Source organism: Martes martes (assembly GCF_963455335.1).
Source record: "Martes martes genome assembly, chromosome: 1".
In the NCBI taxonomy this organism is placed as follows: domain Eukaryota; kingdom Metazoa; phylum Chordata; class Mammalia; order Carnivora; family Mustelidae; genus Martes; species Martes martes.
Window position 1 is genome coordinate 125,067,230 of NC_137888.1, and position 20,897 is coordinate 125,088,126.

Here is a 20,897-nt window from a genome sequence, read left to right on the forward strand (position 1 = left end):
AAAGCCTCTGCCTATGGCTCCGGTCATGATCTCGGGGTCCTGGGATCGAGCCCCGCATCGGGCTCTCTGCTCAGCAGGGAGCCTGCTTCCTCCCTTCTCTCTCTCTGCCTGCCTCTCTGCCTACTTGTGATCTGTCTGTCAAGTAAATAAATAAAATCTTTAAAAAAAAAAAAAAAGAATAAGAAACTATATGCAGCGGTCGAGTGGACAGCCAACACCAGCCATGTAAGTGAAGCCATCTTGGACTATCCAGCCCCAAACTACCAATTCACTATCTTTACATGATTTATCCCAGGCAAGACCAGCAGAAGAGCCACCTAACTGAACCCAGACAAAATCGATGACCCTCAGAAACATGAGCAAAAAAAAAAAAAAAAAAGGAAGGGGGTGCCTAAATGGCTCAGTTGGTTGGGCATCTGTCTCTGACTTGGGTACTAGGATCGAGACCCATGTCAGTCTCCCTACTCAGGGAGCCTACGTCCTCCTCTCCCCCAACCTCGTGCGCGCGCGCGCTCTCTCTCTAATAAATAAATTCTTTAAAAAAAAAAAAAAAAAGTTGGTTGTTTAAGCCACTCTGTCTTAGAGCAAGTTTTTACAAAAAACTTAAGTAACTGGAACAACACTAAGAAATTTAGCCATTTCAGCAATGTTGTTTTGATCCTGGTTACCAAAGCAGCATAGATACCATCCTTAAGTGATGACTGCCCAGGGACAATCCCACCCCTCACTCATCTCCAGGTTCAACTGCAAGGGCAAAGAGCAGTTATGTGAGACTTTGTGGAGAAAAAGAATCAGCAAGTGACCCAGCAAATGACCAAGGCTCCCCTCCCCACCACAATCCCTACCTCTCACTGCAGCAGGAAAGGGGTTGGCAAACTTCTCGATATACTCTGCCTGAGCAGCTTCCACATTCTCATGCCCTTTGAAGATGATCTCCACAGCACCCTGTCATGAAAGTAGTTAGAACTTAAATGGCAGTCCCAACCTGGGTAGACCTCCCTCAACTCACTATCACGGTGTGTGGTTGTGAACTTTGTGATAAATCCAAGTGCCCTGGAGAGAAAGGGCATAGAGGTAAACACTGCTGGAGTCAACCATCATGATTCCAGGGGCTATGTGACGGGACTTTCAGCTGTGGCCCCAATGACAGGCAGCCCAGGCAAAGCCAACAGTTTGTGTCCCCAGATTCCATCCTACTCCGTCCACTTGCATCTATCCTTTGAGGCCAAGATGTTTGGCCTGTTTTCCACTATTAGATCCATGGTCCCCTGTATCAAGGGAAATAAAATGCCCTGTTCCTTTTTTCTTATCCTGAGTATGCAATTCATTAGCCAAAGGCAGACAGACTGGACTGCAAATGTAGAAGTACAGAGGTCTAAAAGATGAGCCTTGACCTCAGAACCCCTAAAAGTCAGCTATGGGGAGAGCCAAGGGAGTTAGCTGGTACAATTCCAATAGATGTTTCAAAGCAGGAAAGGAGTGGGGACCACAGCAGGAAGTACAGCAGTCCCTGCTCATCCACAGTTTCAGTTACCCAGGATCAACCACACTCCAGGAGAAGACAGATGAACCTCCTGACATCAGTGCCTATGTTCTTCACCTCCATCTTACCATCTCACATCACAAGAAGAGTGAGTACCAGATATTTTGAGACACCACATTCACACAACTTTTTTTTTACAGTATATTGTTATAATCATTCTATTATTATTGTTAATTTCTTACTGTGCCTAGTTTATAAATTAAACGTTATCATAAGTACCTAAGTATGTGTAAGAAAAAAACAGCATATATAGGGTTCAGTATTATCCTGGTTTTAGGCCTCCACTGGGGGTGCTGGAGTGCGCCCCCTACGGATAAGGGGGGAGGGGGGCGCTACTAGACCTTGCCCAGAGTCACCAGGGGTCAGAACTACAGTTCAGCTTCTGTGGGCTAAAAGGAATGGCTCTAGCCCCCACCCCCACCCCGAAGAGATGAGATGGAGTTACAGGGAATGTCCAATCTCCCAATGGCTAGTTCAGCTGACTCAACCCTTTCCCCTTTACTGATAATCTCAAAACCCCTTCAGGGGCCCTCCCATCCTGAGCATGAAGATACCAGCATGTGCCTTAAGTGAGATGGCAGGACAGGAGCCAGAGCTGGCCCTGGGGCTCAAGGAGGGAGACTTTCCAAGGTCTAGGCCCCAGCTCCCTAGAATCCTGGCCCATCCGAGGGGTCCCAGCATCTCTCCAGCATTTCCCACCTATGAGCTCCTGCTAGGAGAGTGCAGTACCTGCACCCAGCCAAAGGGAAAGCTAGAAGCCCTCACCTTTGCTCCCATGACTGCAATCTCTGCTGTAGGCCAGGCATAGTTGATGTCCCCACAAAGGTGCTTGGAGCTCATGACATCATAGGCACCACCATATGCCTAGAATAGACCCAAATGCTAAATGTTAGAGCCCGAGTCAAAGAGATCATGCCCTGAAACATCCTAAGAACCCAAGTGAAATGAGTACAAAAAGAAGAGCCCTCCTGGGCTACTGAAGGCCCAGTGTCTCTGAGGCCAGGAAGCCAGAGCAGAGAATATCTAGACACAACCCAGAGGCCTTTCACAGTTACTGTCCACCGTCTTTGCTGGCTTTTTCCCACTGATGCTTTCAGTTCCCAGAAAGGACCACCAACATATCCACAGCGTGTATCCACAGGGCTGTAAAAGATCTTTTTAAGGGTGAGCAAGGTGTACTCCTTTTCCCAACCCTCCTGAAACTCTTGGCCAGACCTCCAAAGATGGCCATACTGCCAGGAGTGGGCTCACAGCCTCTGATACAAGTTCCTCACCTTCCTGGTGATGACTGTGACTTTGGGTACAGTTGCCTCAGCAAATGCGTAGAGAAGCTTCGCACCATGCCGGATGATGCCTCCATATTCCTGTGCTGTGCCTAGGTCATGAGGAAGAGTTACTAGATACAAGAGTTCTCACAAGGTTTGAGGGCCACTCTCAGCTATGAGGTCTTCCCCTGCTCCCCAAAGGGCTAGGACAGAGCAATCCCCATCCCACAGCCCCATCTTTCAGACATCTAGAATACAGAGATGTCACAAATCCTTAGAGAATTTTGCAAGAAAACCTCCAAATAAAGTGGGTGCCTTATCGGGCAAAACCACCTCTCCCAGCCCCCACTTCTGTCAATGACTTACCAGGCAGAAAGCCAGGGACATCAACAAAAGTGATGAGTGGAATATTGAACGCATCACAGAATCGGACAAAACGAGCCCCTTTCACAGATGAATTAATATCCAAACATCCTAGAATGAGAGAGATTATCCATGCTGAGCTTCTGGGCAATTTCCAGTTCCACCCACATGGGAACGTACCCTCAGCAAACCATCCAGAGCTGATTTTTATGGAGACATCAAAGTTTCCTCATCAGGGAATGTGAAGGGAACCCTTACACTCCAAGAAAAATAGGGAAGACACTTGCCACCCGACACTTGCCAAAGAGGGTCCAGGAGCAGTAGCCTCAGCTCTGAGGGCACAGGCTCTCTTGCTGGGAGCACAGGCTTGCAGGCAGGGAGACTCTGCCTCACAAGCTAAAGGACTGCTGCCACCTGGGTTACAGGCTGAACTGCTCCCATGGAACCAGCAGTGGGAAGTATTATTCAAGGGCTGCTCTTAGCGACTCCCCATAGCTTGGCTACAGTTATACCTGTGTGCCCTTGGGAATTTACTTTACTTTTCTGAGCCTGAGGTTCCTCACCTGCAAATCTGGGATGTTACTACCTCCTACCATAGTTGTAAGGATTAAAGGAGGTGGTATCTGTAAGGTGGCACAGAGTAAGAGCTCAATTACTAGTGTATCTCCTCTCCTAGAATAATTCCCAACCTACTGTATGAAGCCACACTACCCTGATGCCAAAACAAGATAAGGACATCTTAAGAGAAGAACACAGACCAAAATCCCTCATGAACACAGAAATTCCTAAGATATAACCAAATCAAATCCAGCAATATACAAAAAACATAAATGCATCCTGACCAAATGGGATTTATCTCAAGAAGTCAGGGTTGATCTAACATGTGAAAACCAATGAAATTATATACTAAATAGAGGAGAAAAACAATATAGTCTTTTCAACAGATAAAAAGAAAGATCTGACAACATCCAATATTCAATCATAACTCAAAACCAGCATGGGGCACCTGGGTGGCTCAGTCAATTAAGCATCCAACTCCTGGTTTCAGCTAAGGTCATGATCTCCGGGTGAGGAGATCAAACCTGGTGTTGGCTCCACACTCAGAGTGAAGTCTTCTTGAGATTCTCTCTCTTCTCCCTCTGCCCCTACCCCACTCACATGTTCTCTCTCTAAAATAAATAAATAAATCTTAAAAAACAAAAAAAACCCGGAACCAAAACTAGCAGTAACCTAGGAGTACAGTGGAATTTTCATTATCTGATAAGAGTATCTAAAAAAATTAAAAAAAATAAAAACACCTTATATACACTCATGAATCAGAAGAATAGATAAATTCCCAAAGTGATCTATACCAGTTCCGGCCAAAAGAACTTTCTATGAATGTTATCTGACTGTACTATTCAACATGGTAGCCACCAGAGCTATTAAGCACTTGAAATACAGCTACTACAACCAAGAAACCAAGTTTCGAATTATATTCAATTTTAATTACATATTATTAGACTAATTAATTGATATTTGTATATACCATAAAATAGTTGTATAATAAATGAATTAATAAAATACGTTATAATATAATCATATACTATCAAATACTACATACTACTTAATTATCTTAAAGTTTAATAAGCTAGCATATTGAACAGACCTATATATTTTATTTAATTTCTTTTCAGTGTAACAGAATTCATTGTTTATGTACCACACCCAGTGCTCCATGCAATACGTGCCCTCCATATTACCCACCACCTGGCTCCCCCAACCTCCCACCCCCCCTGCACCTTCAAAACCCTCAGATTATTTTTCAGAGTCCATAGTCTCTCATGGTTCCTCTCCCCTTCCAATTTCCCTCAACTCCCTTCTCCTCTCCATCTCCCTATGTCCTCCATGTTATTTGTTATGTTCCACAAATAAGTGAAACCGTAAGATAATTGACTCTTTCTGCTTGACTTATTTCACTCAGCATAATCTCTTCCAGTCCCGTCCATGTTGCTACAAAAGTTGGGTATTTGTCCTTTCTGATGGAGGCATAATACTCCACAGTGTATATGGACCACATCTTCCTTATCCATTTGTCCGTTGAAGGGCATCTTGGTTCTTTCCACAGTTTGGTGACCGTGGCCATTGCTGCTATAAACACTGGGGTACAGATGGCCCTTCTTTTCACTACATCTGTATCTTTGGGGTAAATATCCAGTAGTTCAATTGCAGGGTCATAGGGAAGTTTAATAAGCTAGCATATTGAACAGACCTATATTTTTAAGCAATTACTATCAAAATCATAGGCATTCTCTTACAAAAATTGATAAGCAGATTCTAAAATTCATATGGTAGGGGCACCTGGGTGGCTCAGTCATTAAGTGTCTGCTTTTGGCTCGGGTCATGATCCCAGCGTCCTGGGATTGAGCCCCACGTCAGGCTCCCTGCTCAGTGGGAAGCCTGCTTCTCCTTTTCCCACTCCCCCTGCTTGTATTCCCTCTCTCGCTCTATCAAATAAAATATTTTAAAATAAATTTTAAAAAATTCATATGGTAATACAAAGGAGAGAGAATAGTCAGAACAATTTTTTTTTTTAATTGGAAGACTTACGCTAGTTGACTTTTCAAGACTTACAAAAAAAAGTAGTTTCTCAACTTCAGCACTATTAACATTTTGGACTGGATAATTCTTTGTTGATGGGGTTTGTCTTGTGTGTATATGATGTTTAGTAGCATCTCTGGCCTCCACCCACTCAATGCCAGTAGCACCCACTGTCTCCCAGAATCCACACTTGTGACAACCAAAAATGTTTCCAACATTGTCAGATGTTCCCAGGATCCTGACACTGCCCCAAGTTGAGAACCACTAAGAACTATAAAGCTGCAATAATAGGCACCAAAACAATTCAATGTGGAAAGAAGTCTTCTTAACAAATGGTGATGAAAAGATTAACTATCTATATTTTAAAAAAAAGAAAGAAAGAAAAACACACACACACACACACACACAACACCACGAAATTAGACTGTTTCATCCTATATACCAAAATTAATTCAAAATAGATCACAGACCTTAATATAAAACCCAGAACCCAAAACTAGGCAATAATATTGGACTATCTTTGCAACCTTGTAGTAGGCAAAAATTTCTTGGAAAGGACACAAAAGTTCTAATCATAAATAAAAAACATTGATAAAGGGGCTTCATCCAACGTTTAAAATAATGCAAGTCTAAAGACACCATTAATTTACTGAACACATACCTGACAAAGGACTCACATCCAAAATATATAAGGAATGCTAAAAATAATGAAAAAGAAATAACTCAGAAAAATAGGGAAAACTTTCCTCTTGCTAAACGCATTTTCTGAGATGTTCTATATCTTGTTTTGGACAGTGGTAACAAGGTTGGATACAGCTGTCAAATTGTCAAAACCTATCAAAATGAGCATTTTAAAGCTGTATATTTTATTGTGTGTAAATTATAACTCAATAAAAGAAAAATGTTTTAAATCTCCCTTCCTTCCTTTCCAAAATCTATGTTAATGATCTGAAACAAAGAATCTGAGTGATAACTCCCAGAAAAAAAAAATTCTAAATTAAGAAACTGCAGAAAGTACCCAGAGGCTATACTCAAAATCAAATTGAAAAGAAAGATGAGCACTGACAACCAAAACAAGATGTAATCATTGGGGAAATGAACACAGAAATGGAAAACCTGCAGCCCTGAGCTGCCATGGAATGGGCCCCATGTCCAGAGGCCTGGTCTTAGCATCTTAGGCCCAATCCCAGGAACATACAGAGAGCCTGGCACCCAGAGAGTGCCTAAGGAGCCGTGGCTAATTGCTACAAGGAAAAAATGAGAACCAGAACAGAAGTTCCCCATCTGCGCCTCTGAAGTGGCCTTTTAGTAACAGAGAATGAAGAAGTCAATAAAACGAAGCTTTTGTCAAAAAAGCAGTAACCTACTGAACTTCCACATCTTACCTTTCCATAAATATCACAAAGAATTTTTAAGCCAAGTAAAAAAGAAGTCAAGGAACCACAATGGATTCAAATGTTCAGGCTCTAGCCAGAGCTGGGGAGGGCCCCTGGGATAGACATCCTGGCTATTTATAGAGAAAACTTTCAGGACAAGCAAAGCAGTTTCTTAAAAAGTGAGCCTATGGGGGCGCCTGGGTGGCTCAGTGGGTTAAATCCTCTGCCTTCGGCTCCGGTCGTGATCTCAGCGTCCTGGGATCGAGCCTCGCATCGGGCTCTCTGCTCAACGGGGAGCCTGCTTCCTCCTCTCTCTCTGCCTGCCTCTCCGCCTACTTGTGATTTCTCTCTGTCGAATAAATAAATAAAATCTTTAAAAAAAAAAAAAAAAGTGAGCCTATGAAAGTCAACCTGTACCTGCAGACATAGTCATGGGTTGAGAAAGATCTTAAAGCAGACACAAGAAACCACGTGAAGTCCATGCCAGGGAATGACATAGCTAAAAGGAGAAACTGAAGGAATGTATGGACAGTTATGAACTTACTGGAGGAACAAAATGCAATTTTCAATAGGTGTGGATTCCTGACTTTAAACACTTTTTCTAAACAACAAAATGGTGAAGTGGGCAACTCCAAGCTCCTGTCCTCCAACAGAAACATAACGAAACAAGCAGAAACTCTGGAATAAGTGAAGGTTTACAACAATCAAAAGAAAGCCAAATCAAGAAAAAAGGCAACTTAAGGGGTACCTCGGGGGCTCAGGTAGTAGAGCATCTGACTCTTGATCTCAGGGTTGTGAGTTTGAACCCCATGACGGGCATGGAGGCTACTTAAAAAAAGAAGGAAGGAAGGAAGGAAGGATGGAAGGAAGGAAGGATAACAGAAGAGAAGAGAAGAGAAGAAAGAAAAGAATAAAGCAACTTAAAAATAGTAGGAAAGCCTTGTTGGTATTCTTAATTACACTTGCCCCATACTCTCCCTAGTTCTAGAGGGAACAAAGAAGACCTCAGTCACCAATTATCACACAGGTCTGTTCTAAGTTGTCTGAAAGACTGACTTTCATCTCTGTTTCACCTAAATTGGAACTCACCCAGGCCAGAAAAGTGGCAGACATTGCTCAAAAACAAAGGGAAAACCTGCAGATATCTGGGGCAAAAGATTATGCTTCAATCATCTAAGGCCTAGGAGGAAAAAGAAAGAAAAAACAAACAAAAAAAAAAACAGAGTTTCTCTTAGAAATTAGGGTACTCAAGAACACTTAGATATACAGGGGATTTCAGAAAGACATGGATATGTCTAGAGCAAGATACATGCTCAGAAAAGACCTGAGAAAAGGAAATATCTTAAGATGAATGAAAATGAAAACACATTACCAACAAATAACCTAAGAAGATCTTAAGTGTTAACCTTGGGTCGATCCCTAAGTTCAGTTTAAGTCTGGCTAAGTGAGAGAACCCCAGCACAGAGCCAATTCTCAAAGACTAGAAGAGGTGTTTCCTTGTTTGTCTGTTTTAGCACCTGGTGTTCAAGGATACCTCTGTTAAAACCCCAGCTGGATACAAGTTAAGGAAAAGAAACTTCAGTGACCACATACAGGAAGGAATATACTCTGCAAAAATAATCAGGAGAAGTCACTAGACAAATGGGACTATTACACCATTCAGTGATCAATAACAACAAAACTTATAATATCCAAATGTCTAGTTTTCAATAAAAAATAACAAGGCTTACAAAGAAACAGGAAAACAGCCACTCAGACAAAATAAATAGACAGAAAATGTCCCTTAGGAAGCCAGACACTGAACTTACTAGACAATTTTGTTTGTTTAAAATTTATTTATTTATTTGACAGAGCTAGAGAGAGCGAGCACAAGTACAGGGAGTGGCAAACAGAGGGAGAGGGAGAAGCAGGCTCCGCAGGGAGCAGAGAGCCTGATGCAGGACTCAATCCCAGGACCCTGAGGTCATGACTTGAGCCAAAGGCGGACAATTAACCAACTAAGCAACCCAGATGCCCCTGACAATAAAAATTTAAAATAACTGTCTTAAATATGGTCAAAGAGGTAAAGAAAAACATGAATAAAGAAATTTAAAAATCAGGAAAACAACGTATGAACAGAATGAGAATATCAAAAAGAAAGAAATCATAAAAAGGAACCAAACAAATTCTGGGGCTGAAAACTACCATAATTGAAATTTAAAAAAAAAAAAAAAAATCACTGCAGGGGATCAATAGCAGATTTGAGAAAAAGAAGAAAGGATCAAGAAACCTGAAGATAAATTTTCCAGTCTGAGCAAAAAGAAAAGAAAAAATGAAGTGAATAGAAACTAAGAGACCTATGAAATACCATCATCCGAACCAACATATGCAGCAAGGAAATACCAGAGGGAGGAGAAAGAGAAAAAAGGGACAGAGATTTGAAGAAATAATGTCCAAAAACTTCCCAAATTTGAAGTAAAACATGAAGCGACAAATCCAAGAAACTAAGTAGGATAAACACAAACAGAACCTCCACTGAGCCACATTATCATCAAATTACTAAAAGATAAAGACAAAATCTTAAAAGTAGCAAGACAGAAGTGACTCACCATATACAAGAGATCCTCGGTAAGATTATCAATTGATTTCTGAGTAGAAAAACCATGGAACCCAAAAGACGATGGAATGACTTAGAGCACTGAAAGAATAAAACTGTCAACCAAGAACTCCATGTTTGGCAAACTGTCCTTGAAAAATGAGGGACAAATTAAGACATTCCAAGATCAAAGCTGAAGAGTTCATTATCACTAGACTTTCCCTACAAGAATTGGAAAAGGGAATCCTTCAGGTTGAAATGAAAAAAAAAAAAAAAAAAACCTAGACCATACCACACAACTGTATGAAGAAAAAAAGATCTCTAGGAAAGGCAACTACATGGGGAAATACCATTTTTTGTAATACCATTTTTTAAGAAGATTTCATTTATTTATTTGACAGATAGAGATCACAAGTAGGCAGAGAGGCAGGCAGAGACAGAGAAAGGAGGAAGCAGGCTCCCTGCTGAGCAGAGAGCCCAATGTGAGGCTCAATCCCAGGACCTTGGGATCATGACCTGAGCCGAAGGCAGAGGCTCAACCCACTGAGCCACCCAGGTGCTCCCTACCATTTTTTATTTCTTATGTGATTTAAAAAACAGACAGAGCCCAGAAAGTTTTACTAGTGAACTCTACAAAACATTTAAGAAATTATACCAATTCTCTAAAATCTCTCCCAGAAAGAATCAGAGGGAATATTTCCTAAATTATTCTATGAGGCCAGCATTATGCTATTACTAAAACCAGACAAAGACATTACAAGAAAACTCAGACCAATGTCTCTCATTAACACAGACATAAGAATCCTCAACAAAATATTAGCAAATCAAATCTGGCAATGTTATAAAAATAATTATATACCACTTCCAACTAGGATTTATCACAGGTAGGCAGATTCAATGTTTGAAAATCAATTCATGTAATCCATTGCATCAACAGGCTAAAGAAGAAAAATCACATAAACCTATCAGATACAGAAAAAGCAATACTAGGAATAAAAGGGCAACTTCTCAACTTGATAAAGAACATCTAACAAAAAAATCTACAGCTAACATTATACATAATGGAAAAACTAGAAGCCTTCCTACTAAGATCAGGTACAAGGCAAAAATATCCCCTCTCACCACTACTTTTCCAAAATTGTACTGCAAGTCCTAGCTAATCCAATGAAACAAGAAAATATACAAAAGGTACAAAGACTGGGAAGGAAGAAATCAAACTGTCTTTGTTCACAGATAACATAATAATCTATGTAGAAAATCCTAAAGAACTGGCAAAAACACTGCTCAAACTAATAAGCAGTTATGACAAGTTCACAGGATACAAAGTTAATACACAAAAGTTAATCACTTTCCCATATACCAGTAGTGAACATGAAACTAAGAACACAATACTATTTACATTACCCAAAAAAGAAACACATAGGCAGAAATCTAACAAAACATATTTTAAGATCTATATGAGGAAAACTACACAACTCTGATGAACAAAATGGAAGAATTAAATAAATGGAAACATATTCCCTATTTATGGATAGGAAGACTCAATCTTATCAAGAAGTCAGGTATTTCCAACTTGCTCTCTAGATTTAACACTATTACAATCAAAATCCCAACAAGTTATTTTGTGGATTATTGACAGACTTATCTAAAGAACATATTGAGGGGCAAAAACCCCAGAACAGCCAACACAATATTGAAGGACAAAATAAAGTTGAAGGACTGGTAATACCTAACTGCAAGACTTACTGTAAAGCTATAGTAATCAAGACATGTAGTAGTGGTGAAAGAAAAACAAATACATCAGTAGAACAGAACAGAGAAACCAGAAATAGACCCACATAAATATAACAAACTGATCTTTGATAATAAATAAATAAATAAATAAATAAATAAAACAAAGGCAATATAATGGAAGAAAGACCATCTTTTCAACAAATAGTGCTGGAACAACTGGAAATCCACAAGCAAAAAAATTAATCTAGACACAAACCTTAAGCTTTTCATGAAAATTAACTCAAAAATGGATCCAGAGACCTGAATGCAAAACACAAAACTTGAAAACACCTAGAACATAACATAGGAGAAAAACAAATAACTTTGGGTATGGTGGCATCTTCCCAGAGACACTACCAAAGGCATCATCTAGGAAAAAATCATTGATAAGCTGACCTCATTACAATTTAAAATTTCTGCTCTGCAAATGATGCTGTCTAGAGAAATGAGAAGATAACAGTCTGGGAGAAAATATTTGCACAATATACATGTGATAAAGGAACTGCTATCTAATGTATACAAAAAGCTCTTAAAACTCAACAATAAGAAAACCTGATTAAAAAATGAGCTAAAGATTTAAAGAGGGGGGTGGCTAAAGATCTGGACACCTCACCAAAGGAAACAAAAATATACATATGGCAAATAAGCACATGATAAGATACTCCACATCATGTCATCAGGGAAATGCGTAAATCAAAATGAGATACCACTACACAACTATGAGAATGGCCAAAATCCAGAACACTGACTGACAAGATCAAATCCTGGTGAGGATGCAGAACAGAAACTCCTGGTGTGTCAATGTACATTCATCAGTTTAAACAAATGCACCACTCTGGTTCAGGATATTGATAGTGAAGTAAGCTGTGCATGTGTGATAGCAGATTGTATATGGGAACTCTGTAGTTTTCACTTAATTTTATTGTGAAACTAAAGAGCTCCAAAAAATAAAATTTATTTTATAAAAAGGATTATACACCATGACCAAGCTGGATGTACTGTAATAATGCAGAGTGGTTCAACATACAAAATATCAATGAAGGACAAAAGCTACACGATCATTTCAAATGTTGCAGAAAAGGAATCTGACAAAATCCACCAACCCTTGAAGATTTAAAAAAAAAAAAAAATTCAGAAAACCAGGAACAGAAGGAAATTTTCTCACCACAAGGAAGGGCATTTATGAAAATTCCATACCTAACATATTCAATGGTGAAAGACAAAGTTCACCCACTAAGATCAGGAACAAAATAAGGATGCCTGCTTTCACCAATGCTATTCAACAGTGTGCTGGATATTCTAGCCAGAACAACTAGAAAAGATAAAAATAATAAAAAGTATCCAAATTGGAGAGAAAGTAAAAATATCTTTTTTGTAAAAAATATGATCCCATATAATATCCCAGAGAATCCACAAGAAGGCTAGTAAAGCTAATAAACTCTGCAAAGTTGCAGGTTGCAGGACCAACAAACAAAAATCAGTTGTGTAGTTGTCTTTCTATACACTAACAACAAACAATCCAAAAAGGAAAGCAAGAAAGTAATTCCATTTATAATGGTATCTAAAAGAATAAAACACAAAAGAGTAAATTTAACCAAGAGGTGAAAGACTTGTACACTAAAAACTACAAAATATTACTGAAAGAAATAAAAGACCAAAATAAATGGAAAGACACCCTATGCTCACAGGTCAAAACATTAAGATGTTAATACCACCTAAAGTGATCTACAGATTCAATGCAAAACTTATCAAAATTCCAACATGCTTGGGGCACCTGGGTAGCTCAGTGGGTTAAGGCCTCTGCCTTCAGCTCAGGTCATGATCCCAGCATCCTGGGATCGAGCCCCGCATCGGGCTCCCTGCTCAGCGGGGAGCCTGCTTCCTCCCCTCTATCTCTGCCTGCCTCTCTGCCTACTTGTGATCTCTGTCTGTCAAACAAATAAATAAAATATTTTTAAAAAAAAATTCCAACATGCTTTTTTGCAGAAATGGAAAAGCCAATCCTCAAATTCGTATGGAATTGTAAGGACCCGAAAGGCAAAACCAATCTTTTTTTTTTTTTTTTAAAGATTTTTATTTATTTACTTGATAGAAATCACAAGTAGGCAGGGAGGCAGGCAGAGAAAGGAGGGGAAGTAGGCTCCCTGCTGAGCAGAGAGCCCGATGCGGGGCTTGATCCCAGGACCCTGGGACCATGACCTGAGCTGAAGGCAGAGAGGCTTAACCCACTGAGCCATCCAGGCACCCCCCAAACCAACTTTAAAAAAAAAAAAAATGAGACAATTCACACTTCTCAATTCAAAACTTAGTACATAAAACTACGGTAATGAAAATCAGCATGTGGATAAACCTAATTAGACCAATTAAATAGTATTAAGAGTCCAGGAAAAAAAACGTACATCTACAGCCCATTGATTTTTGACAAGGATACCAAGTTATTCAATTGGGAAGGAACCATCTATTCAACAAATGGGTGTTCAGGTAACTGGATTTCTATGTGCAAAAGAATAAAGTTGGACCCTTAACTCATATCATATGTAGAAATTTACTCAAAATTGATCAAACCTAAATGTAAAAGCTAAGAGCATAAAATTCCTAAAAGAAAGCTTAGGGAGAAAGTTTCATGACATTGGACTTGTCAACAGGTACTCTGCCAAGCACAAACAACAAAGATATATTGGACTTCATCAAATTTTAAAAATTTTGTGCACCAAATCACGTTATCAAGAAAGTGAAAAGACAATCTACAGAATGGGAGGAAATATTGCAAATCATATAGCTGATAAGGGTTTAATATCCAAAATATAAAGCATTCCAACAACTCAACAACAAAAATAATTAAAAATGCACAAAGGAATCTAATAGATATTTCTCCAAAGAAGACATACAAATGGGCAATAAGCACATGCGAAGATGCTCAACATCACTAATCATTAGGGAAATTTAAATGAAAACCACCCATTAGGATAGCTATTATCAAGACACACCAGAAAATAACAAGTGCTGGAGACAGTGTGATGTAACTGGAACCCCCTGCTTTGCTAGAATGTAAAACTGTGCAGCCACTGTGGAAAACAGCACAATGTTTCCTCAAAGTAAACATAAAATTACCATATGACTAATGCCACTCATAGGTGTATACTCAAAGGAACTGAAAACAGGGATTCAAATAGATACTTGCATACCGATGTTTATTGCAGTGTTATTCACGACAGCCAAAGTTGGAAAACAACCCAAGTGTCCATCACAGATGAATGATTAAACAAAATGTGGTATACACATGCTATGGAATATTACTTAGCCATGAAAAGTTAAAATAAAGTTCTGATACATGCTACCATGTTGATGAAACTTGAAAACATTATGCTAAGTAAAATAAATTAGACACAAAAAGACAACTACTACGTGATTCCACTTACACGGGACATCTAGAATGGGTAGATTCATAGAGAGTAAATTTAGATTATCAAGGTCTGGGGGTAAGGTGGAAAGGAGTCTCTTTCTACTTGAAAAATTTCTGGAAGATAATGGTAACAGCTGCACTCAGTGTGAATGTAATTAATGCCACTACATTATACCCTTAAAAATGGTTAAAACAGCAACCTTTGGGCGCCTGGGAGGCTCAGTGGGTTAAGCCTCTGCCTTCGGCTCGGGTCATGATTTCAGGGTCCTGGGATCAAGTCCCGCATCAGGCTCTCTGCTTGGCGGGGAGCCTGCTTCCTCTCTCTCTCTCTGCCTGCCTCTCTGCCTACTTGTGATCTCTCTCTGTCAAATAAACAAATAAATTCTTAAAAAAAAAAAAAAAAAAAAAACCTTTAGGTTATTTATATATATATTACCATGATAAAAAATATTGTTAAAAAAAAAAGACAGAAATAAAAGATGAAGCTGGGTCAATAAGGGAGGACATATTTCTCCTACACAGGGATTCAAAACAAACCTAAGAAGGAAAATAGGAGATAAGCAGTGTCTACAGTCCCCATGTCAAAATTCCACCAACTGTACCCAGAGCACAGCCATGGATGAGTCTCCAACTGTGTACCAGGCACCACTGAAGACACCAGAAATAAAACGATGGCGAGGACACCAACACCCCTGCCCTCATGGAGCTCATGTTCAGTGGGTGAGACAGAAATCTAACTAGAGGGAAACAGAAAGCAGTCCTCTGAAAAAATAAAGACCCTCTTGACTCAAAAAAAGAAACTTATCTATAAACCCTTAAAAAATTAAAGAATGAAAGAAGCATTCTGGGATATGCACATTAAAAGAGAAAAGAGCTATTACAACAACATCTGAGTTTCTTCTCTGGCCATGGAGGGCTCATCTGAAGAGAAGGCCAGAAGGCAGACACTGTGAGCCCAGGCAGCCCTGGCCCCCAGCTGCCACCCGAAGTGTGTGAGAGCCTCTCCCGCCTACCTGAGGCCACCATAGGTTGGTTGCCAACAATTCCAACGGTCCTCCCATTCATTCTTGCAAAACCAACAACGATGTTCTTGGCATAATTGGGCATTATCTCAAAAAATTCTCGCTCATCAACAACCTGCAGGGATAAATTTACACCTGAGTTCAAAATGATAAAGAACCAGATACAACTACATTACAAAATGACAGGCATTTACATTACAGAATGACAAAGCTGGAGAGCCCCCACCCACCACAGGGTCTGTAAGCATGCAGGGAGGGCAGCACCTCTACCCTGCTGGGGAGGATAAATCAGTGCACTCTATTTTTAAAGGTTCCATTTGAACTTGGCATTATTTTACTCTTTTAACCTTACTTTGAAATCATTTTAAACTTACATAAAAATTTCTGGAACAGTTAAAAAAAAAAGTATATATCCCTCACCTACATAACCCATTTAACATTTTACCACAGACGTTTTATTTTTCCCTCTCTGTCCCCACCCACACCTCCTCTCTCTCCTATGTATTCATATATATTTTTTCCTTCTCTTTACATATGTACATTTATACACACAATTTTTCTCCTGAACTTTTTGAGAGTAAGCTACAGACATGATGCCCCTTTACCTCTAAGTACCTCAGTATGTAACAAGGACATTCTAATATAACTGCAGTGAGACTGTCAAAATCAGGAAACTAATACTACTATTATAAACCCTTGTTCAAATTTTGCCAGTTCTTCCAATAACACTCTTTATAGCAACAAAAATCTGGTTCTAGAATCTAACGGAAGAGCACCAGTCACTTCTTTTAGCCTCCTTTAATATCCCCCCCTCAGTCCTTTTCTTTATGATCATGACATCTTTGAAGATCATAGATTGGTCATTTGGTTATTTGTCTTCCATTTGGGTTTAATATTTCTTCATATTTAATTTCAGGGTGAGCATTTTCGGCAGAGTATCACAGAAGTAATACCCTCTCAGTAAATCACATCAAAAGGCACATAATGGGGCAGCTGGGTGGCTAAGTCAGTTTTGTGTCCGATTCCTGATCACAGCTTAGGTCTTGATCTTAGGATCATGGATTCAAGCCTGGTATTGGGTTCCACGCTGGGTGTGGAGCCTACTTTAAAGGAGGGGAGGAGCATAATGTCAATTTGGCCATTAATGGTGGTAACATATGCAGGCCTCTCTCCTGCAAATTTCTTACTTTTCCATTTTTAATAAGTATACTGTGGGGAAATTCTTAGAAATGTAAAAATCCTATTTTTCATCACACTTTCACCCACTAGCTTTAGCACTCATAACTCTTCCCTGACCCAATTATTGCTATAGTAGCTGTTAAATGGGGATTTCCCTCACCCCATTTATTAGTTGGCATTCTATTTTCAAAAAGGTCTGTCTTTTCCATTTATTTACATCATCCACAAGTATGAACTTAGGAATTCTTTTTTTATTATGTGGACTGTAATCTTTATCATTATTTTATGTTTAAATTGCTCCATAGTTGCCAGAGAGAGCTCATTCAAGAGGGTTCCTGTGCCACTCTGCTGTCTCTCTATCGCTCATTGAGCACTGTTACATTCTGGAATTACCTTCCTTTCAGGTTCATCTTGTACTTTTTCTTGGCCCAAGCCCAGAATCAGCCATCTCTCCAAAGGGTTCAGATCCCTTTGGGATTGGGAGCTGGGGGATAAGACTGCTTCTAAAAAGCTGTCCTAGAGGACAGAGCTAGGAAATACACAGATACACACACACACACACACACACACACACACACACACTTATTTCTAAAAGTAGTATGAAAACACTGAGTTCATACTAATAGCTCCAATTCTCGTCCAATTCAACCACAGGACTCACTCTAATTTACCCCTTACCATATTCAGAACTCCTTTCTCCTACGGTAAACCCTGGACTCCCATTATCCTCAAAATGGACTTATTTAATCCTCAAATACAGAGAAACTGGTTTCAGAAATGCTACCCCATATGACTGGAAAAAAAAAATTAACTATTGCTTTACAACTATTTGTCACTGGACTAAAGGTATATAGTCAAAATACTGTGTTCAGAAGTTATTCATTTGAAACACAGGTTCAATTTGTTTTTATTTCATCTGAAAGGTTTTCCCTCAGTCTTGAATTTTTTAAATTTCTAAACATTAACATAATTTAACATCACTCCCCATCCCTTCCACCCTAATTCTACCAACCCTATCATTAATCTCATTTTCTGATTTATCTCTCATGTGTATATTACAGAAATGAGTAGATACATGTATACCTTTTTAGTTCCCACTTCTGTTTAAGAAGGAAAGTAACGTACTACAGATACTCTTTAGCACCTCAGGTTTCTTCACTTAAAAATATATCCCAAGAATCACTTCTTATCAGTTCACAGAGATCACGCTTGCTTTTTCCCACCTAGTACTCTACTGTGTGCATGTACCAAAATTTACTCAACTAATCTCCCATGTGTTGCTTACATTATTTTAAATTCGAGTTGCTACATTATTTTGCAATTGCAAATAACACAACAGTAGTAACCTTGTATGTCTATAATTTTGGATGATGAGAAGTGTTATCTTCAGTGTAAATATCTTCTAGGTGTGGTGTCCCCTTCCTGACGCCAATGGCTGGGTTGCCTCACTGTCCTCAAATGTCTTCTCAGGACTGTCAGCACCTTTTACGAAGGCCCCCATGCTACATTCTTTCCCTCAGTGGCTGACGTGGTCTCCTTGTTCCCAGCGGAATCTGAAGAGTTAGTGAGTCCTTCCCTGAAACCTGACCAAGTCTCCTGTCAAGGGCAGGGCGGGTGCGGGAGCACCTTTGACTCTCACTCACCACTCCCTCTCCCTTTGCACTCAACGTTTTCCTTGTCTGTTTTCTGGGTTCACATGTAAATAATACCCACTTAGTCTTAGAAATTACCATATACCTTTCCCAGCAATTTACGAGTCTGCTCTGCCAGACTTACCAATAGAAAATGTTTTCAAGTTGTTTATTTTTTGCCAAACTGACAGATGAGAAATGATGACTCAGTGTAATTTTAATTTGCATTTCCAACATAATGAGTCAAGTTGAAAATCTTTCCATATGTTTAAGGTCCATTTTATATATATTTTTGTGAGCTATCCATGGTTTCCTGTTTCTCTATCAATTTCCATCTTTATTTCCTCAATTTTTAAGACTTTTTTTTACATATTAAGGATATTAGTCTTTTTTTTTTTTTTGAAGATTTATTTGAGAGAGAGAGAGATAGTATGAGCAGGGGGAACAGGGAGGGGTTGGGGAGAGGGAGATTAACTGACTGAACCACCCAGGCTCCTGGGGTATTTGTCTTTTATTTGGGACCTACATTGCAAATACTCCCTCCCACTTTGTTGTTATCTTTTGACTTTCTTTATAGATTTTTGCTATGCAGAATGGGATTTGTATTGTATTGTATTAATCGTGTTTAAGGCAAGTATTTGTTTCTACCTATGGCTCCTTGGATTTCCCATAGTTTCTGCTTTATAAAGTCCACGGTTTTATCATTTGGGACACAGATTTTTTTATATCACCATTATGAATCATAGCTTTTAGCATGTAAAAACGTCTTTCCTTGTCATATTTAAAGCTTGAACTTTACCTCATCCAATATTAGGATCACAAATGCTGCTGAGTTGTTTCTGTTCTCTGGTATACCTCTTGCCCATCCCTTATTTTGAATTCTTTTAAATCATTTTAAGTGTCTCCTATATACCACATATAGCTGGTCTTGGTTTATGAGACAAATTAAAACTCTTTTTCTTTTAATAAAGGAAATAAGTAAGTTTAAAAAGCTAAGCCATTCATATTTACTCACATAAATGATTTGATTTTTACTTTCTATAATTACTCTCTATGAATGTTATATTTGCTGTTTGTGTACTTATACTGTTATTTACAAAGTTTATATTTTTTATCTAGTGGGTACTTTTGTAATTATACCTATTTTATAAGCCTTCATCTGTTTATTATTTACTGTTTTATTAACTGGGTTGCCTACTTGTAACAGTATCTGTTGATTCACAATAATCAGTGAACTTAGTCTGCTATACTCTTTCTTCTTCCTTCTCCTCCCATTTTTTCAGCTGCATTTTTTCTACAACTAAAACATAGCATTTATACATTGTCTCCCACCCTCATTTCCAGCCCTGCTTTAGTCTTAGACTTATAATTAAATAAGCACCATTAATCCTTTCATCAAAATTTCTCCTTGGAAATTTCTTGCTTGGATGACACTCATCTGCTAGAAGATTCCTCAAGAAAAGCCTAGGGACACAGTATTCCCTCAGTTCTTGCACAGTTACAACTGGTTTTCTTTAGTCTTAATATATGAACATCAGCTTGGCAAGATATAAAATCCTTAGTCTCATAATCTCTCCTCAAGTCTCCTGAAAGTACTTTTCCATTGTTGCCTTGTTTTAGGTGTTGCTTTTGAGAAGTCTGATGCTACTCAGTCTCTCCTCTTTGTAATATATAGGAAATTTCTGCCTCTAAGTCCTGAAGATTTTTTTATTTTAAAAATCTAATATTCACACTCGGATTTTTACTCAAGTTTTACTCAAGGTTAATTTTCCCAGGTGCTCAGTGGGCTTTTTCATTAGGTAGCTCTAGGTCTTATTTTATATAGGTTTTCTTAGAACACAGTTTTAAACATTAATTCAGGTCTTGGTTTTCTTCCTTAGTCACTCCAATTACATCTATATTCAATCTTTGCTTATCATCTATTTAAATCACTTTTTTACCTTTTTATCTTCAATTTCTTGGTTTTTCCCACTTTCCTTCAGTGTTCCTTATTAAAGTTCATTCAAGTGAATTCTCCCCTAAAACACCTCTGTCTTCATGTCTGATAAATAATTCTGGTCCCCCCATCCATTTTAATTCAATCAGCTCTAACTTTACATCTATTTCATGTCCATTTTGTCATGAGTTTCTAAGTTTCTGGTTTTCATAACCTCAAATACTTACTTGAAGCTACGAACTCAGACTGCA

At 38.9% G+C, this 20,897-nt stretch overlaps 1 protein-coding gene across 2 annotated transcripts in view; it reads right to left on the reverse strand.

Annotated features, from left to right (window-relative positions):
• PCCB (propionyl-CoA carboxylase subunit beta) overlaps positions 1–20,897 on the reverse strand; it is a 156,355-nt gene that overhangs the window by 52,821 nt on the left and 82,637 nt on the right. For both annotated transcript variants that reach the window (XM_080804276.1, XM_080804277.1), the window contains exons 10-14: positions 15,892–16,015; positions 3,175–3,282; positions 2,818–2,918; positions 2,309–2,407; positions 846–945 (exon numbers count right to left, since the gene is read on the reverse strand). In XM_080804276.1, coding sequence (XP_080660402.1) covers positions 846–945; positions 2,309–2,407; positions 2,818–2,918; positions 3,175–3,282; positions 15,892–16,015 — 532 coding nt within the window. The remainder of the gene's footprint in view (positions 1–845; positions 946–2,308; positions 2,408–2,817; positions 2,919–3,174; positions 3,283–15,891; positions 16,016–20,897) is intronic.